Source organism: Notothenia rossii, assembly GCF_949606895.1.
Source record: "Notothenia rossii genome assembly, chromosome: 6".
Classification (NCBI taxonomy): Eukaryota; Metazoa; Chordata; class Actinopteri; order Perciformes; family Nototheniidae; genus Notothenia; species Notothenia rossii.
In genome coordinates this window covers 14,962,519-14,976,571 of record NC_136909.1, presented here as the reverse complement: position 1 = coordinate 14,976,571, position 14,053 = coordinate 14,962,519, and the positions used below count along the sequence as shown (strand labels likewise).

The 14,053-nt window shown below is 44.2% G+C and overlaps 1 protein-coding gene across 4 annotated transcripts in view; it reads right to left on the bottom strand.

The window, feature by feature from the left end:
• The window catches only part of LOC307043356 (uncharacterized protein), a 283,918-nt gene that overhangs the window by 261,259 nt on the left and 8,606 nt on the right, over positions 1-14,053 (bottom strand). For 3 of the 4 annotated variants that reach the window (XM_079687743.1, XM_079687742.1, XM_079687741.1), the window contains exon 1: positions 11,222-11,265. The exons of the other annotated variant lie outside the window; for it this stretch is intronic. In XM_079687743.1, the coding sequence (XP_079543869.1) occupies positions 11,222-11,235 (14 nt within the window). In that variant the 5' untranslated portion in view covers positions 11,236-11,265. Of the gene's footprint in view, positions 1-11,221; positions 11,266-14,053 lie in introns of those variants that run through there. 4 annotated transcript variants of the gene reach the window in all.

Sequence of the window (14,053 nt, the reverse complement as noted above, 5' to 3'; positions counted from 1 at the left end):
TGAGAAACAACTGCGGGTTCTTTAATGGCAGACTGTACGTTTTTTGCAACGAAAGTCACGGTGGGGGAAGAGAGGACGCCTACCCTGAAGACTTGGGAAAGCACCGAGAGTAGATAGTCTACAAACACGGGATCTGGGCCCTTATGGTTAGCATAGAACAGACTTTTCCCGTATTTAAGATTGAGATCGCCTATCAGACCCAGATAGGCGTCTAATTCTTTCCTCCTTTCCGGGTAGACTGAGCATATAACTTCTTGGTATATGCGGAAAGCAACCAGAAACTGCCCTATAGAAAGGTCTCTGTTGAGACGGGGGTCTGATGTTTTGAACACGGCTGTGATGTTTCCCCCGGTGGCAATGGATTTGTCGCACTCAGGGATGAGGCTAACCAGGTTAATGTCCTGCCCTTGGAGTATTTTTGACCTGAGCCGGGGGGAAATGTTAGCGGCTTGGGGTATGTAAGGCCTACCTGTGGGAGGGGCTGGGATGGCAGAAGCCAAAGAATGAGGGGAGGCATTGGTGTGTGGGACAGAGAGGGCCTGACCCGGCGTGAACCCTGGCAGCGCCATGGCAGAAAGTACGGCCCTGGTAGTTGCTGAAGTGGAGGCTTCGGCTGAAACACTTTCCAGGGACTGGAGGCGAGTGTTGATTCTCTGCATGGAGCTGGCCAGGGATTGCAGGGTATTGGCCACGCTGTTATCCATGTAGGGCTGGTTGAATGTGTTTACGGCCTGGTCAGCGATGGGACGAGGCTGGGAAGAAGTTGTCTTCTTTGGCGGAGGAGCAGATGGGGGCGTCAACTTCCTTGGTCTTTTACCCCCGCGCCCGCGCCCTGGTGTGTCAAAGGGGCCGGCTGGAGCTGCTGGCATGGGCTGGGGAGCGACGAATTGGACTTGATCCGAGAGCTCGCGAAGCTGGGAGAGAGAGAGACCTGGGGCTGGAGAGATGCCCTGCTGCTGTAGTTGGGAGGTGAGGAGATCTGCCTCTGTTCGTGAGGCACTGCGGGTAAGCAGGCGGCTGCTCATGCGCCGTTGGTTTGAGGAAGTAGAAGCTGCCGAGTCAGTCGGCACGTCGGGACCGGGATCGGGATTGGGATCCTCCTGGAAGAGATCATTCTCAGAGAAGTCCGAACTGGACATGTTGAGGATATCTTGGAGTGCTATACTGCAGGTTTCGTTTGCGACTACCGTTTGTGTCGAGTCACCTGAAATGACAGCTGTCAGAAGGGGAAAGAGCAGATTAAAAAGGTTTGACAGAGCGCTATGATAGGCTCTTGGAAATAGAGCGAAGTGATTGGTTAGACTGAAGAGTGACGCCCCCTGTCACTTATTGAGAGGAGAGAGAGTAATAACGTATACGTGAATGAGAAAGACGGTCTTCCTGGTTGAACTTGCGCTAAGCTTCATTTGTGGGGGAAACTTCTGTGTAGCAATGCAGTGGGAGTCACCGACTCAGGAAGGAGACACGGGACGAGCAGAAGTTTTGATGACAAACACTGATGGTTTATTTAGGAGTATCGGCCGGAGGATTCACATCACAAGTGACAGCAGCCAGAGGTTCTGACTGCACGGGAGAGTTGCCACGTCAGTTCTGCAGCACCTCTTTCCTGCTAGACCTTTTAAATGGTTCACTGAGAGTAATCAACTTATTGGAGGAGATAACCTAAACATCTGCGAACACTGAATCACTTGTCTGACCCTCATGGCCTCGAAGATTACACCTTGGAGTCCACAAACACTGAGAAGGAAATGTTCCAGCGTTCTCACAACCATAAACCATTTGTGACTGAGAGTTGCCGGTCATAAACTGGGAATAACAACATATAGCTGGAGCAGCACATTCCTTAAGGGAGATAACAGACGTACGTCAAAGGGCAAAAAGCTTAGATCTCTAGGAGTAAAGGAGAATTATTCCCTAACAGTTTTACTCTTTTTATCATTTATGATAACCTTAAAACATTAGTTTAATAATAATTTGGTCAATACTTAAAGGGGACCTATCATGCAAAATGCATTCTTGTACGTCTTTTATACATGAATATGTGTCCCTGGTGTGTCAGGGAACTCACCAAGTGTCAGAAAATACAACCCTCTCTCTTTTCCTATACCCAAATCTCTAAAAGAAAATGGGCTGTAACGGACCTGATACAGACTGATCCAGATTTGAATTTGAAAGCGCTGGAGACGCTGTAGTACATATGCCAGGCCTGTAAGTGGCGCTGTAGTCTGCCACAAAAGCAGCGAAGAAGACTTCCCGCTCTTTGTCAAGCCCTTGGGTCAGCGCCATATAGATAGAATCTATCCATATCTATCTAATATATCTATCTATATGGCGCTGCCTTGGGTATATAGAGAGGCAAAGTCCCTCCCATTCTGGTGGAGCTCCATGGGACATTATTTCGAAAAAATTATGTATTGAAGTCAATGGAGAGAGAAAGATTATCTTTCGATCCCGTTTGAATTGTGCCACGAATTACACATGATGTTTGTCAATTTAAAAGATAATTTTGCAAATCAAAAAAAATAAATGTGTCGTAAAACTGTGAAGTAACACATTTGTTTGTGAGGGACGCTCAATTAACTACATCTCTGGTCTCCCAAAACAACACACGTCACCAAGATGGCCGTCACTACTGTCTTGTCAACAAAACGATTGAATACCCTCACTATCACCTAGGGGTGTAACGGTATCCATATTCGTCCCGTACCGTCACGGTTCGGACGTCAAGGTTCGGACGTCACGGTTCGGCATCAGTCACATGACGAATACGCCTTTTGGGAAAAAAGTCTGTCATTCAGGGCAGTATCCACTACACTATATATAATCCAGGGGGGGGGGTATTGCGCCTAAAAAAAGTCTGCCAGCCGCCCTTAAACAACAAATGAAGAACAAGAAGAAACACAACAACAAAACGAACAAAATACAAGAAGAAGAAAAGTTAGTAAGGTGATTTCATCTATGGTGATTTCAGATAACACACAGGAGCTAGAACCCACCTGCTTCTTTTAAATCAGCTGTGTGCCGGGAACATTTCGGGTTCCCTGTAGACTACAATAACGATGGAGTGCGAGTGGTGGATCGGACGAGGACGGTGTGTCGGCGTTGTTCGATAGCGGTGCGGTATGCTAGTTTTACAGCTTGATGTAACCTTTTTGTTTGACATCAGCCATTATAGATAATCTGGCCATCTGGGTGTGTGGTACTGTTTGTGGTTTGTTTTTAACTGTTTAATACAGTTAATTATTCAAAATCTCAGAGTTCCTTATTTTTAAACTGAAACTTTCACTACTGTTCAAAAATAAATAACAACAAACCTGGAATTATGCATTTGGGAGTTTTTTTTGCTTTTTGTTGTTGTACCGAGCCCGTACCGAACCGTGACCCCCAAACCGAGGTACGTACCGAACCGTGACTTCTGTGAACCGTTACACCCCTACTATCACAACAATGAAACACGTCCAGAAGAATGTCATGCAAAGCTGCCTGCCTGCCTTCCTTTGATTATCTCTGAACTGCCTGGTCTTTTTAATGTTTAATGTCAACCATTTGTGCAGATAGCATGAAGTAGAAAAGATCGGCGATCGCCGATGCTAGCGTTAGCGTTAGCATTTCTCCCCCGGGCTTAAATTGTGTATTATAGAACGATCACACCGGTGACAGTACTCTTCAAAGGGTTCACGAAATATGACTACTACTCTTACGGTTTAACATTTTGGGTTACTTAATGTTACTTCATATTAAGGCTAATAAAAATGACAAGGCTGTAATGCTAACTAAAGTGCTAGCTACTAGCTAGGTACCTAACTTGATCCAGCCACTCCTGGTCCTTTCATCAGACGGGAAGCGAAAGAACAAGCAAGACCCATTGCTGGTATGATAAAAACCTGGTACTAAGCACACAGGCATCTTGTTAAAGTTCTCTTATCTTAGCCATCGCCATATAGATAGATTATATCTATATGGCGCTGATCTTAGCTATCTCTTAGTGAAGGAAAACAATTGTGACATCACTTACGCGACTCTGGGATTTTCAGTGTTTCTAGTTGCGTATTTTTCATAGTCTTATATTTCAACAGTTTTACAACAAACTGACTTTTTGACAAGGAAATTATTTTTTAAGATTGACAAACATCATATGTGTAATTCATGGCACAATTCAAACGGGATCGAAAGATACGTTTTCACTCTCCATTGACTTATGACTTCAATACATTATTTTTCCGAAATAAGGTCCCATGGACCGGAAGTAGATGGGCGTGACTTCGCCACTCTATTTGCAGTTTCCCCGCTTGAATGGGATGGTACAGTCCATAGGAGGTTTTAACTGGGTTTCAATGACTCTCGTACAATGACCACAACTTTGTTTTCTTTTGAGTTCTTCTTTACTTTAGTTTTTGTTGTTGCAGTACAGCATATGTAGTAGTAAGGTTGTATGGTGAAAAACCTTAAATGAAAAATAAAAAATAATTACTGTAAATACAATATACATGAAATAATAAATGCAAAAATACATGTTTTACATATATTTTTTAACACTTGTGAATATTGTTTTTACTTTCTTTGTGTATTTTTATGAATCATGTTTTTTAACAGTTTTTAACTTATGCAGTCTCATTAAAAATGCAAATATAATATACTGAATTTTTATCAATCTACATATCTCAATAAACAAATCACATTCGTTTTTAAATCATCAATCATGTTGCTTTATCTTGAGGATATCAAACAAACAAATTACACTGAACTAGAACATACGTTCTAACGTGCGCCATGAACGGCAAGTTGTATGACTCTTAAATAAACACACATTTCGTCTCTCACCGGCCGCCTCTCCAGCTTATTATTGTTGCACCAGTGATGCTTCTTTGATGTTTCTTCTGCTGGTTTGTTGCTGCTGCTGCTGGACGCACGCTTTTTAGTTTGTCCCTCTCCAGCTTTGATTACCGCCCTTCTTTCAGGTGCGGTGCTTTTAAAGGTGCAGCGACGCTGATTAGCGATTAGGGAATTTCAGACAGCTGCCACTCTGTGAATCAGACCGACTTTTTAACCCTTTGATCTCCTGTGAGGATTTTCCAAGTTGACTTCACATCTCCCAATCGACTTTCCAGTGGAGACACCTGGGAGGTCGCATGTTACAAAAGGTAAACTTGGGTCAGACGCTTTGCTCTGCTCTTCAGCGGGAAGCAAGACGACCAGTCGCCTGACGTCTCTGTGAAGAACTGTCGCTGGGATCTCCTCTTTGAGCTTTTTCGATGCTTGGTGATTTGCTTTTGCTGTGGTAGGCCTTGTGGCAGGAACAGGGTAGCTTGGGAAGGTTCTGACGTTGACATCCCTCACAATTCATTTGCTGTCCAAGTTGACTGACCACTGACCACTCTTGCAATCCTGAACTGACCCCTCAGGGCGTTTTGGTCTACAATTCAGACGATGTCTCCGACTGCGAGATTTCTCTTGGCTGTATGCCACTTGTTCCTTACGAATAGGTTAGGGCCAGCGAGTTGACTCCAGTGTCTCCAGAACTTGTTCACTTGCGCTTGCATTTCTTTAAGCTTTTTGTAGGGATAGTCACTGAAGAGGTCCGAAGAGGTCTACTGTTGTGTATTCGAAGGGGGCAGCTGGTTCTGTCCTCTCTGGAGGTAGATCACCCATTACTTGCTGGCATCTTTTTGTTTTAGTTTTTCTGCAGAGCATGCAGTTTTCAACCACTTTCTGAGCAATCCTCCGACCCTTCACGACCCATGCTCTCCTCCTCATCTTGAGCAAGGTTCCGGCCACTCCATCTTGGTGATACCCAGGCTTCATACAACAAGATAGGGACAGCAACTTTATCTTCATTGAAGATCTGCACGCGACCCCCACAGACCAACAAGCCAGTCTCTTGGTCTCTGTACACCACCAGCCTGTCTGTGGTTGTACTTGGGAAGGATGCACCTTGCTGTGCCGCAAGAAAGATGTATCTTAGGGCGTCTTCTCTCTCTTTCACTGAGATGACTTTTGAAGACGACACTGCCTCCCACTTTGGACTGTTTGCAGTTTGCTGTTTCCCTCTAATGAACTTCTTCGCTGCTCTCCAAATCCAAGCAACTGTCTTGACGAGTCGACTTAGGTTGCTGAACCGCTTGACGTTCACAAGGTTTAGGACAGCTGATCCTGCTGGTGGCCTCTTTGGGTGTTTGGGTTTGTTCCTGATTTAGCTTTAGTTCTGATGGGTTTTTTGTGTTGGCTACCTTTGGATCTGATGGAACTTGTGCCTTGGCCTTGACTCTGGTTAGTGCTGCAACAAACGTTTTATTTTGCAATCTGTTGACACTGTCTCTGGCAGCTGTCACCAAATCTTTGGCAGATTTCATTGGCCATTCATCCACTGGTAACTTCAAGAACTATGGTCCGTTCTGCCATTCTGAACTTTCATCCAGGTCTTGAGGACTGGCCCCTCTGGTTATGATGTCAGCAATATTCAGAGGACCAGGAACCCACGACCAGTCTTGGATCGCTATAGCGGCCAAAATCATAAAAATATAAGAAAGAAATATAATGCAAAGTGCCGCTGAGGCACCCGTCGCGAATCTTACGCGTGGGTAAAAATCAAGGTCCGAGCAAAAGTAGTTTCAGTGCAATTTATTATACACATCAAGCATTTTTTCTTCCTTCTTACCCGATGGTAAAAAACCATAAGCCTACCGGGTGCGCCGCTCACTACCACCTGTTTCCCATATTTATAATGAGCCGGTCTCTCCTCCCCCGGTGCCCAAAGGCTGCCTTTACAAAAAACAGAGGCATAGTACAACTTATTTGATAAACTTAAATAAGAATTAAAAAGAAGATTTACTACAAACAGAAAATAATAATAAAATAAAAGGATAACTATTAAATAATATAAGCTCCTAGATATGGCTTCATCAATCGCTGTTGTGTTCTGGATCTCTCCGATTCTGTTTGCGAAGAAGGTCTGATAACCATAGCTCACTCTCTGGATTGCACCAAGGGCTGTTTGGCTATCAATCACATGGAACCACTTTCCAACTTGGATCTTGCTGTGCTGCTCAAAGTATTTTTTGAGACGTGAGGCAACCACTGCTCTGCACATCTCTGCCTTGACAGCATCACCTTTGTGGTCTAAAGGAGTTAGTTTCGCCTTGGACTCCACCAGAGTGACAAATGGGCCTTGGTCGGTGTTCCACCGGAGAATGTTATTGCCCAAGGTTTTCCAATGAAGCTTGGAGGCGTTATGGCCCTGGTGAATGTAACCTGCCCGAGTTGCACCGTCTCTTCGAAGTCCCAGGTGTCTTTGACAGGGCAGTTGTCGCTCTTTGCCTCCTGGAATGCTCTCCGCACAAGGATGGCACCCTTCTGGTTGGCAGGAGTTATCAGACCAACTGGATCATACAACCCTGAGACTTGACTCAGGAGGTTCCTTCTTGTCAAAGGGTTTGGGGTTTGCGCTCTTACTTGGTCTAGTAAAAGGTCTTGGCCAAGTCACATCTTCTTCTTTCTCTTTGAGAAGTTAATGGATGCCATGACATGGATCTTGTCTTCTTCCACAAGGTAGCCTAGACCAAGCGCTTTGTTATCTTCATCCTTCATTTGATTCGGGAGGACCATGTTATTAACTTTGGTCTTCATTGGTTTGTTGTCGTTCCCCTTCCTCCCACTTTGGCCTGAGAAGACCCAAGGCTTCAACAGGAAACCTCCAGCCTTCAGGATTTGCTCCAAGTTTGCTGTGATGGTTTTCAGCTTCTCGAAGTCGTTGTGAGACGTGAGGATGTCGTCAACGTAGCTATCATTTTGTAGTACCCCTCACTCCTCTTCAAGGTGGGCAAAAGGAGGTAGGTTGGCTGTTTCTCGCATTGCGAGCTGTGCGATGCATTCTGCAGGCTTGTCACCAATATTGACTCTGGTGATTGCATACTCCTCCAACTCTTTGTCCTCAGAATCCCGCCAGAGAAACCTGTGGAGGTGCATCTCTCTGTCTTCCAACCATACAGAATTGTACATTTTCCTGATGTCCCCTAAGGCAGCGTTGGTTCCCCCTCTGAACCTCAGGAGGCCAGCACGTATCTGGTTAAGGTCGTCTGGCCCTTTCATCAGCAAGTCGTTTATGCTGGTGCCTCTGAACTTTTGACTGCTGTTCCAGACGAGTCTTACTGGGGTTGTTGTAGAGTGTGGGTTTGGTGCAATAAGGTGACTCACAAACTATACTGGTTCTTTCCAGGTCATGATCTGCTCTTTAGTCAACTTGATTGCAGCTCCTCTGTCGAACATGTCATGCACTTGAGCTTTGTAGGCAGACTTCCACTCTGTTGCTTTGGCTAGCTGCTTCTCTGTTCTTAGGAATGTTGCTTCAACTGCACCTCTGTTGTTCGGCAGTGAGGCCGGATCCTTTAGCCAGGGATACTTTGCATGCCAACGTGGTTCTCTGCTTTGATCATCGCTCATGACATAGGTGAGTCCATCCTTTACCACATCAAGCTCCCTTTCCTCGGCAAGGGTCATTTCTTTACCACCGGGCTGGCAGTTTCCGCACCGGCAGCCTCCACATCTGGGCTCGCACGCTGTGCCAATGCTGTCCCATTGCCACCATTTCAGGAAACTCTCTTTGCTGGTCGAAACAGTTGATCCCTGTATTTCAGCTGCTTCTTTGATTGAGGGGTTTTGTTCTGGAATGGGGTTAGTGAGCTCTTCATATTTCACAGCTGCTGCTCTCATTGATCTTGCAAAGTGTGTCTTTGACATGTGGGCTGACACTTCAACCACCTCAAACAGTCTGGGGTGGATTCCTCCAACTGTTTTCCCAAGTGGTCCGTCCCACAGTACGAGGTCTCCCACGACTCTGATCCTCTGAGCTAGCTGGCCTTCTCTGTGGCTAATGAGAAGCTCCACTTCTTTGGGCCTCACAAGCTCATCAAGAGGTACGTCTGGGAAGAATGGCTGCAGTTGCTAAGGTGTCACACTTTTGTGGACGTCTGCAATTTTGTCAAGCCCATAGCAAACCAATTGATGTGCTCTCAGTGTGCCCTTGGGGATGGATACACAGATTTTGAGGAGATAGCGCTTTGTCTTTACTTGAACCTTCATTCCGCCAACTCCATGTACAACGAGCATGATATCTTCACTCTTGAGATCCAGACGGCTCGCCGCTCTGTGAGTGATGTAATTTGTGTCAGATGCTAAGTCGTTGAGTGTTCCGACTTTCTGTCCGGCGTTAGCTGTGACGACGAGTAGCATCATGATCACTGGAAGCTCTTGCATTCCACTCTTTTCAAGTAGACTTTGTTGGTCATTTGAGGTTTTGAAGACTCTGGAGGCAACATTTGAGAAAACCTCCCTACACTGCTTTGTTAGGTCTGGTGGGAGATTTGATGAAATCTTCTTGACCCTCTGTGTACTTCTTTTTGCCTTTATCCTTTTCAGATTTGTCACCAGACCTCTTTGACACAGATTTGGGACAGAGGTAGTAGTGATGCTCAGCCTCTCCATCTCTGCAGTCCTTGTTTTCTCGTTTTCGTTTCGCAGTCCAGGTTTGCAGGATGACTGGTCGTCGTGAACCTCAAGGAATCTTGTACAAGCACCCAACTTCTTTACTGAAGCCTTCCTTTCTGCTGCACTCAAAGCCCTGAACTGCTTGCAGAAGTAGAGCTTCCTCTTGTGTTTGACATCGCCGCAGACTACACAGCCTTGGTCATCAGCTGACTTTGTAGACTTGGTTCTGGCACTTTTCTGCTCAATTCTGGTGTATTTCCAACTCGGCTTACTTGGCTCCTCATCTCATAGCTGCTTGAGCTCCTCGTAGATAGTCTCTTGCTGCTTGAGAAACTCCAAGAGATAATCAAACCTTTTCTCTGGCCTCACACCATTTTTTGGATTGGCTACATACACAAGCCACTCTGGATTTTGTTACGAGAGGATTATTTTTGGCGCCTGTGTCTCCGAGGTCACTCAGGTACCAGAGTGCTTTCTCCACGGCTTGAATCAACTCGACAATTTTCTTTGGTTGGCTACTTCTGACAGATGACATCTTCTGAAGGTCTTCCACTATTTCAATGGCAATAGCCATTCGATTGCCATAGCGGTCCTCCAAGACACGGAGAATGTCATCTGCGGTGTTATAAGTAGCAACTGTATCTTTTTCACTTCTTTGGAGCCGGTTGGTTCTCCCTGTTTTTGGAGCGACTCCCAGTCTCTTCTCCACCTGTGAAAATTATGGTTGTAGCCAGAGAATCTGGGGAGGGCTGTGGGTTTCAGCCTAATGGTTGGGGTAAAGATGGGATGACTGTCAGTATTTGTTGATCCTGACCTTGTGTCTTCCTGTCGTCTCGCCATGAGGAACTCAGCCTTTCTGGAAACCAAACTGGTTGCTTCCCGTTTGATCTCTCTCAACCGATTGACCTTTGCGGTCCCCACCAGTGACTTCAGATGGCTGAGCATGAATTTGTGGGCCTCATGGTTGCCATCAGGAGGTACTCGAGCAACACGCTCATACTCAGCTTCTGCTAGTTCTACAGCTATTCACAGTTCATCTCCAAACTTTTGCCAAAGCATGTCTCTAAGTAGCTCTCCAACCTCCTTCAGCTTTAAGTCACATTCATTTGTGGTCCTTGCTATGTCGGCTTCTTGCTGTTCGGTAAGTTCGACTGACTATATTCAACATTAGATAAACACAGAAGAACCCATTCCAAGTACCATAATGTTCAGGTAAGTATGGCTAATAAGAATAATTGAGAGACTTAATTTGGTACAGATCGGTTGTAGTATTTACAAATGTATGAATTCAAGTTTTAGGAATGTGTAATCCTTCCTTTCCAGGTTTTTACAAAAGTCTTTGAATATTTGCCAAACAAATGCCTAGCAAATGTCTGACTTTTCTTTTTCAGATTTTGAACAATGTACTTGACTAAAATGAATGTATTGATTTAAAATAGATGTTTTTGCTATTATGCATATGTGTTTTATGTGTGTTCATTATTGTGCTTTTGACAAAAGATGATCCAAACACTGATGAGAGATGATTTTTCTATTATGATTGTCTGTATCAATCATTGGGATTGAGTGTTTCAATCTTATTCTACTTTGTGATGTAATTGATGTGCTGTGTGGTGAGACCACACTGAAATCTGAAGACGCCTATTGATTTAAAGGGGAAATATCATGCTATATTTTAACAATATATTGTAGGGCCATACCTACAGTTGCAAGAAAAAGTATGTGAACCCTTTGGAATTACCTGGATTTCTGCATAAGTTGGTCATAAAATGGAGGAAGCCAAAACATTGCTGCACGTTTGAAGTTTGCAAAAGGGCACCTGGATGTTCCACAGCACTACTGGCAAAATATTCTGTGGACAGATGAAACCAAAGTTGAGTTATTTGAAAGGAACACACAACACTATGTGTGGAGAAAAAAAAGGCACAGCACACCAACATCAAAACCTTATTCGAACTGTGAAGTATGGTGGAGGGAGCATCATGGTTTGGGGCTGCTTTGCTGCCTCAGGGCCTGGACAGATTGCCATCATCGACAGAAAAATGAATTCTCAAGTTTATCAAGACATTTTGCTGGAGAACTTAAGGCCATCTGTCCACCAATTGAAGCTCAACAGAAGATATGTGATGCAACAGGACAACGACCCAAAGCACAGAAGTAAATCAACAACAGAATGGCTTCAACTGAAGAAAATAGGCCTTCTGGAGTGGCCCAGTCAGAGTCCTGACCTCAACCCAATTGAGATGCTGTGGCATGACCTCAAGAGAGCGATTCACACCAGCATCCCAAGAATATTGATGAACTGAAACAGTTTTGTAAAGAGGAATGGTCCAAAATTCCTCCTGACCGTTGTGCAGATCTGATATGCAACTATAGGAAATGTTTGGTTGAGGTTATTGCTGCCAAAGGAGGGTCAACCATTTATTAAATCCAAGGGTTCACATACTTTTTCCACCCTGCACTGTGAATGTTTACATGGTGTGTTCAATAAAAACATAAAAACATATAATTGTTTGTGTGGTTTTAGCTTAAGCAGACTGTGTTTGTCTATTGTTGTGACTTAGATGAAGATCAGAACACATTTTATGACCAATTTATGCAGAAATCCAGGTAGTTCCAAAGGGTTCACATACTTTTTCTTGCAACTGTATATAAAGTATATAAATATAGTTTTTTTTTCAATATACCAAACAGATCCTGCATTTTAGCCATGTCTCATTTAGCTCTATTTGCTCTTTCCAGCGCTGTTTTTGCAGGGGGCTGATTTTGTGAGCTGCAGCTGACCACGCCCCCCTGAAGGAGAGGGGAGCGTGTTGTTGGTTATCGGGGTGAAAATGGAAGTCAATTTGAGCCTCCCTTCCATACGGCGAGATTACCGCCATGCTTTCAAAGCATTAATTGTGATTGGGTCGGTCCATTTTTCTTTTATGTTTTTAAAACTCCCAAAATACAGTAAGTCCCGTAGAGCACATTTTGATAATGAGGATTCAATATCCAACCATGTAGAAGAGACATCATTCTTTATCCATTGAGATATTGCTGTCAGGTGAGCACAGAGCTGATACACTTTAATATTTGGCATGTCTAAGGCACCCATAGAGCCAGGCAGCTGCATCACTGACATTTTTAGTCTACGTTTGTTCCATATGAAAGAGCTAAGCCAGCTGTTCAGATCATTAAGCACCCTGTTTGAAAATAAAATAGGAATCATCTGAATGGGATAAAGCAACCTGGGTAATACATTCCTTTTAATCAGAGCTATTCGCCCAAGCCAGGAGATAGGGAGTGAGGTCCAGCGATCTAAATCTTGTTTTACCCTACCAAATAATGGAGTAAAATTGGCTTTGTACAGTTGATTAAATGACAGGGTAATAAATATACCTAAATATACAAAACCAGATGGAGACCATTTAAAAGGAAAGGATGGCATTGTATTTGGTTTAGTCCTAAGACTACCCAGAGGCATAGCTTCGGATTTATTTAAGTTGATCTTATGCCCAGAAAAATTACTAAACCAATCTACCCTCTCAACGAGAGCTGGGACTGATATCTCAGGCTGGGATAAAAACACTATGACGTCGTCCGCATATAAACTTATTTTATGACATATCTCTCCAAGCTGTAAGGCATGTATGGAAGGCGTGGCTCTAATGATCTCAGCCAGTGGCTCAATGGCTAGCGCAAAGAGGAGAGGAGACAGTGGACAGCCCTGCCTGGTGCCTCTATGTGTTGGAAAGTACTCTGATCTTAATCCGTTACAACAGCCGCTTGTGGGTTGGTGTACAGTATTCTCACCCATTTCAAAAAGTTATTGCCAAGACCAAATTTGTCCAATGTGTAGAATAGGAAGGACCACTCTACACGGTCAAATTCCTTCTCTGCATCCATGGAAAGCACCAATCCATCTATAGACCTGTATAACGTTCAAAAGACGTCTTACATTGTTTGTAGAATTACGGCCTTTTATAAAACCAGTTTGGTCCTCTCCAATTAGTATAGGCAACAGGTCCTCCAAACGAGTTGCTAGAATCTTAGAAAGCAATTTCCGGTCTACATTCAAGAGTGCTATTGGCCTGTAGGAGGCACAAGATTCTGGGCATTTCCCCTTGTTTAATATAAGAGATATGTTTGCTTCTCTCAAAGTCTGCGGTAATTCTGTCGTAGTAAATTAATGATTAAGCATTTTGAGTAACGGTTCTAGAAGCAGGCTGCTAAATTCTTTATAAAATTCACAGGTTAGTCCATCTGGTCCTGGCAGTGGCGAAACTACCAGGGTGGCATGGGGTGGCAGCCGCCACCCCTGAAAAGGGGTCTGCCACCCCACCTGCCACCCCAGTCAAAAAATACCAACTGATGATTTATTGGATAATTATTATTAATATCGTTTTAAGATCAAAACAAATTCAAAACAATCCAAAATCGGTGTCAAACTGCAGAATGTCAAATTTGAAAAAGAAACTTGTTGGTGCACACCCCCCCCCCCCCCCCCCCCCTCCCCCCATCACGAATGGTTGCATCCATATCGCAGAATCTCTTTGCCCAAAGTGTAATGTGATTTCGAAACGTTTATAAT